At 41.6% G+C, this 6,102-nt stretch overlaps 1 protein-coding gene across 1 annotated transcript; it reads left to right on the top strand.

Annotated features, from left to right (window-relative positions):
- Window positions 1-215: 215 nt before the first annotated feature.
- LOC122311106 (receptor protein kinase-like protein ZAR1) lies at window positions 216-5,068 on the top strand. Its single transcript, XM_043125498.1, has 2 exons — window positions 216-2,026; window positions 4,097-5,068. The coding sequence occupies exons 1-2, from the start codon at window positions 490-492 to the stop codon at window positions 4,732-4,734; spliced, it is 2,175 nt and encodes a 724-aa protein (XP_042981432.1). The 5' UTR covers window positions 216-489; the 3' UTR covers window positions 4,735-5,068.
- The last annotated feature ends 1,034 nt before the right edge of the window (window positions 5,069-6,102 follow it).

Below are 6,102 nucleotides of genomic sequence, written 5' to 3'. Positions count from 1 at the left end.
GTTCAGGTATAAAAATATTTTGAAATGATAAATTTTATGATTTCAGAATTATGTATTTAAATATTAAACGTAATTTAAAACTAAACTGAACTAAATCAATGACTTCAACTTCCAAACGGGCCTAGCTCGTGCGTGATCCATTAACATCACCATCATAAGTTAATAAGACAATAACAGGACCAAACGCACATACACGCGAGACACTGTGCAATTGCTTTTCTTCTACTTCCCCTCTTCCTCTTCCGGTTTCCGTTAGCTGGTCATCTTCTCTCTTTCCTTTTGGCGGGAGGTGGCCCCTCCTGCTATTCTCTTTCTCATAAATACTACACCTACTACACCCAATCCCCACGACCCCATCCCATCCTCTTTCAACCTCCACGCCTTAACTCTCACTGTACTAATTGCTTGCTCGCTCCTTTCATCTCCTCAATAGCCTAACCGTCCCAAAATCAGTCAACCCAATCGTCCAACTCTATCACGTCGATCGTAATGACAGACAATAAGAGTGTGCCGTTCTCTGTCGTAATCTCCTTCTACTTCTTCGTCCTTCATTTTGGAATCTTGGGAAAACTCGCTCTCTCTCTATCTCCAGACGGCCTGTCGTTGCTGTCTCTTAAATCTGCCGTGGATCAACCACCGGATGGTTTGACTTTCTCCGACTGGAACGAGGATGACACTACGCCTTGCCGTTGGAGTGGCATTTCCTGCATGAACATCACGGGGTTCCCCGACCCCCGTGTAGTCGGGATCGCCCTTGCCGGGAGGAACCTTCGGGGTTATATTCCGTCCGAGCTAGGGACCCTGGTCTTTCTCCGGCGACTCAACCTGCACAGCAACAACTTCTACGGTTCATTACCTACCCCGCTCTTCAACGCTACCTCGCTGCACAGCCTCTTCCTCTACGGTAATAATCTCTCTGGTTCTCTTCCTCCTTCGATTTGCAACCTCCCAAAGCTCCAAAACCTCGATCTCTCAAACAATTCTCTCTCCGGGCCAATTCCGAAAGCCCTAAAGAATTGCAAGCAGTTGCAGCGGCTGATTCTTGCGAGAAACCAGTTCTCCGGCGGTATCCCGACTGGATTTTGGCCGGACATGGAGAACCTGGTCCAACTCGATCTCTCGGCGAATAACCTCGACGGATCGATTCCGGAAGATATTGGCGAGCTCAGCTCTCTCTCTGGCACTCTGAATCTCTCGTTCAATCATTTATCAGGTAAACTCCCAAAATCGCTGGGGAATTTACAGGTGACAGTTAGCTTCGATCTCCGAAACAATAATCTGAGCGGCGAAATACCTCAAACGGGGTCGTTTGCGAGCCAGGGACCCACCGCGTTCCTCAACAATCCTATGCTTTGTGGTTTTCCTCTGCAAAAAACGTGTCGCAATCCCGACCAAGTATCGTCGTATAGTCCAAATTCGGCTCCAAACATTGAGAATGGTACAAGAAAAGGTCTAAGCCCCGGTTTGATCATACTGATCTCAGTAGCTGACGCAGCTGTAGTTGCATTCATCGGCCTCGTAATAGTTTACATATACTGGAAAAAGAAAGACAATTCAAATGGCTGTAGCTGCACTGGGAAAAGCAAATTCGGAGGAAACCACAAAATGCTGCTCTGTGCTTGTTGCGTGTGCGCCAATGGCTTAAAAACCGAGGACTCTGAATTGGAGGACCATGAGAAGTCAGAGGCAGGGAAAGGAGGGGAAGGAGGAGAGCTAGTGGCGATTGATAAAGGGTTTACGTTCGAGCTGGACGAGCTGTTGAGGGCGTCGGCGTACGTGCTGGGGAAGAGTGGGTTTGGGATAGTGTACAAGGTGGTCCTGGGGAACGGGATTCCGGTGGCGGTGCGGAGATTGGGAGAGGGAGGTGATCAGCAGAGGTACAAGGAATTCATTGCGGAGGTGCAGGCCATTGGGAGGGTCAAGCACCCCAATGTCGTGAGGCTGAGAGCTTACTATTGGGCTCCCGATGAGAAGCTTCTGATCAGCGATTTCGTCTCTAATGGCAACCTGGCTTCCGCTCTCCGAGGTGAGTGTACTTTTGAAATCTTTAATCCTACACCTTTTTGGACCTGTGTCTGTTTGTCACTTTGTCTGTTGGTTTGCCTGGGGTTGCCTGTAGTTTCTGGATTTGGGATGCGGTCAAAAGGTGCTTCAGTGCCTTGGACTCGGTGCTTCAGTGCCTGTGGATTAGGGTACCCTAATTATGTTCCGAATTTAATAGTGAGAATTGGATCTAACCTAATTATCCATGCCAACATTAGTCCACGTGGTTTTATTTAACGTTGATGATGTCTGACACGCGTCGTGAGCTGGCCGACCATTCATCCATCATATTGGACACCAAATGTTGAGTAGACCGTAGTTCACCTTTCACCCTACGTTTTCTTTTTCAAAAACATCCACCTAGTTAGTGATATTCTTTTGTTTTCGCACATGGTACATGCGTTATCGTGAATTCGGTGGTATTGAAGTATAATTAATGTTAGAATTTAGGCCTGCAATTATAGACCATTAGTAGTAGTACTTCGTACTGGGTTGGCAACTGAGCACGATATTTTGCCGTATGTGAGATGCAACTTGTGTTTATGTTTGGTCCCGCATCGCACGCTGTGGACCATGTGGCTGAAGTGCTCGTAAAGATAAAAGAAGTGGCTGTGACGTAGGCTTTCAGAAATCTACGGGGTACGGGCTCTTGTAAAGCATTGTTTGGCCGGTCAGAATAATATAAAAACCAACGAGTTTTTACCACGCTCGATTCGACTAAATAAAAAGACAGGCGGCTTTTCCATAATCCGACATTTCCTGATCTTGAAACGTGATGGAAACTTGGACCCTGTTCAACAATGTCTGTCGATGATCGGGATCTATTACGTTTGATTAAAGTGGCCCTTTTCTGCAGGTTCAGAAAGAAAGAGAGGCACTTTTGTAGCGGAAAAACATGGCTTTGTTTGTTTAGTTAATATTAAAAGAGTGCGTCCTTCTGCATTCAAAGCTCAGTCATTCCTTTCACGACGTGGGTCCACATAGTGTCCACTTGTTCCACTGTTCTTTTTATTTCTCTTTTCTTTGCCCCCGCGTCACCTACACCTCAACTAACTTTCTTAAAAAGAAAAAAGAAGAAGAATTGGAATTTTTTTTTTTTTTTTTTCACCTGGAATTGCTTTTTGCACTTTGAAACTTACCGATTGGTTGATGATATGTCACTCTAGGTATGGAAAACACTAGATCCACATATGATTTCTACCGAAATCATCTACCGAAATTTTTTTTTTAATTTTTTATTTTTACTTAATGATTAAGTAAATATTTTTAAATAAATATATAATTTTTTTATTTTTAAAAAATATCTGAATAATTTTAAAAAATAGTGAATTTAAAAAAAAAAAAAGATTTTGAAGTGTTCGGTAAAAATTTTTTGTAAAAATTCTGTGTACGTGGCACCGTCCTTGATAGATTTATATGTCATATTTGGTTAAGAAAAAATATAGTTGTAAGTATAATTATGTACTAATTTGTACACCAATGTGATATGATTGGTCAAAAAGTAGATTTTATTGAAAACAGTGTTAATTTAAATTTTAAATATGAATGAATCAATATTGGTACACAGATTAGTAAGCGACTGTGCTTGTATATAGCAAAACTTAACATTGTAGATATAATATTGACTTGAATTGAGATAAGTTAATTTTTTATGAATAGTAGTGAATTGAGATAATATAGTGAGTTTTGTAGAGTTTATCTAAGATAAATTTAGATGTGTTTAGATATTAAGATGAGTTTAGATGTATTTATGAGAAATTGAAAAATATTATAAATTTTACGTGTAAAGAGATATTGAGTTGGAAAAAATTATAGGTTCCAAATATAAAGAAGTTTTGAGTTGAGATTAGTTTAAATAATTTAAAAATTAGATATTTAAATATTAGATTCAATTTAAAATTAGAGTAAAGTGAGTTGATTTGAATTTAATCCAACTTTTAAACGGCCTGCTTTAAATTGTACAGTAATATTTCTCATATATTTCTACCTTCCGTTTTATGACTTTTCCAGAGGCCAGAAGGGTGACAAACTAAAAATGGTTCTATTGTTGTAGGGAGAAGTGGTCAGCTGTCCTCGAGTCTCTCATGGTCAACCAGGCTGAAAATTGCAAAGGGAGCAGCAAGGGGCTTGGCCTACCTCCACGAATGCAGTCCAAGAAAGTTTGTGCACGGTGACATCAAACCATCTAACATCCTCATCGACAATGAATTCCAATCGTACATCTCTGATTTTGGCCTCAGCCGATTGATTAGCATCACGGGGAACAACCCCTCCTCCTCTGGCGGCTTCATGGGCGGAGCTCTCCCTTACCTGAAGTCAGTCCAAACTGAGCGAACCAACAACTACAAGGCCCCTGAGGCTCGTGCACCGGGCAGTAGACCCGCCCAAAAATGGGATGTCTATTCGTTTGGAGTTGTGCTGCTTGAAATGCTTACTGGAAAGTCCCCGGAGCTTTCTCCGACCACTTCTACATCGGTGGAAGTCCCGGACCTAGTAAGATGGGTGAGAAAGGGATTTGAGGAAGAAAAGCCCCTCTCGGAAATGGTCGATCCAATGTTGCTACAAGAGGTGCATGCCAAGAAAGAGGTGCTGGCAGTGTTCCATGTAGCCCTTGCGTGCACTGAGGCAGACCCCGAGGTTCGGCCTCGGATGAAAAATGTTTCCGAGAATCTTGAAAGGATTGGAACGTAGAGAAAGTGGTGGCCTACCCTTATGCATGGTGTTGGTGCTGAGATTTTGCCCACGTGCAGAAGGCACTTCATTGTCCTCATGGTGTTTTTTGCTGAAACGTTGTGGTAGGATTCAGAATTTTGCTTCGGGCCGCCAGATAATATTGAAAAGGCTAACGATTTGCGGACAAGTGGAACAACAGCTCTGAAGATGATGATCTGATTATTCATTTCTTTTCCCTTCATTTCTTATTTTTTTGTGACAATTGTAAGGAAGTAGCTATATTTTGTAATTCGAAATTTTACCCTTGTCTAGCTGTCTGTTTAGAAAGTGATTGTAACAATAATGTTTTTAATTTTCATATCCTTTATATCTAAGTGTTTTTTTCCACCGAGCAAATACGTCTTGTAAAATGTGTTTTCAGGCTCGTTCGAGTTCAATTGATATCCACATTACGTCAATGAGAAAATTTACTTAGCATCCGGACTACCAAATCTACACCGCACGTGGAGAACTCGGTTTAGGGGATCAACTCGAGTTCTTAAGAGTTCCACTTTCGCATGTTTCATTTCAACTTCATCTACCCCCTCACTTACCGAAGCTCAAGCCCCTCTCTCGCCTCTCCTTGCCAAAGCAAGCTTCTCTCTGAGTCGCCTAAGCCCCTCTCTGATTGTGTAATTTTTATTTTTATTTTTTTAATTTTTTATTTTAATTTTTTTTATCTTGGTTTTGTTTTATTTCTTGAGTGATTCTAGTGATTTTTGTGTGTGCCCATATTGTGTTTGACGGAATGATTACTTCACCAAATGGTTCATAGGAATCATTCCCTTCTGTAAAGTATATTCTTCTGCTTGATTATGAAGGAAATCGTGTTGCAGTTAAGTATTACTCAAGTGATTGGCCAAAAAATAGTTCAAAGTTAGCTTTTGAAAAATATGTGTTTACTAAGAACCAGCGATCTCCAACGCTATCCCTTGCCACACTACTTATGCGGAGTAGCCATGCCATCCACCACAAACATCCCAAATATTCATTCATCCCAAATCCCATGAGACAGAGTCGAGAAAAGGTGTTGTGATCTGAATTACCACAAAAATATTAGGCCTGAACATAGACCCGACCTGAATTCATAGGATCAAGTAGGCCTGCAACTTGGCCAATTCGGTCTGTGTTTGGGCCCGACCCAACCTGACCAGCTTCCCAGGATAGCACAAACTAGATCGACTCGACCAGAGCCAGGTCAACCCGATTTCGCTCAAAGTTATTGATTAATAGACTAATCACAATTAAATGAAATTAATTCCCAATCCAAGCAACAATTAGACCTGGAAAAACTTGAATTACAATTAAAATAAGCACTGGATCTGCAATTATAGATTTAAAATTGGA

Source organism: Carya illinoinensis, chromosome 5 (assembly GCF_018687715.1).
Source record: "Carya illinoinensis cultivar Pawnee chromosome 5, C.illinoinensisPawnee_v1, whole genome shotgun sequence".
NCBI classification, from domain to species: domain Eukaryota; kingdom Viridiplantae; phylum Streptophyta; class Magnoliopsida; order Fagales; family Juglandaceae; genus Carya; species Carya illinoinensis.
The sequence above is the reverse complement of the archived record's forward strand: the minus strand, read 5'-3'. Positions and strand labels throughout refer to the sequence as shown.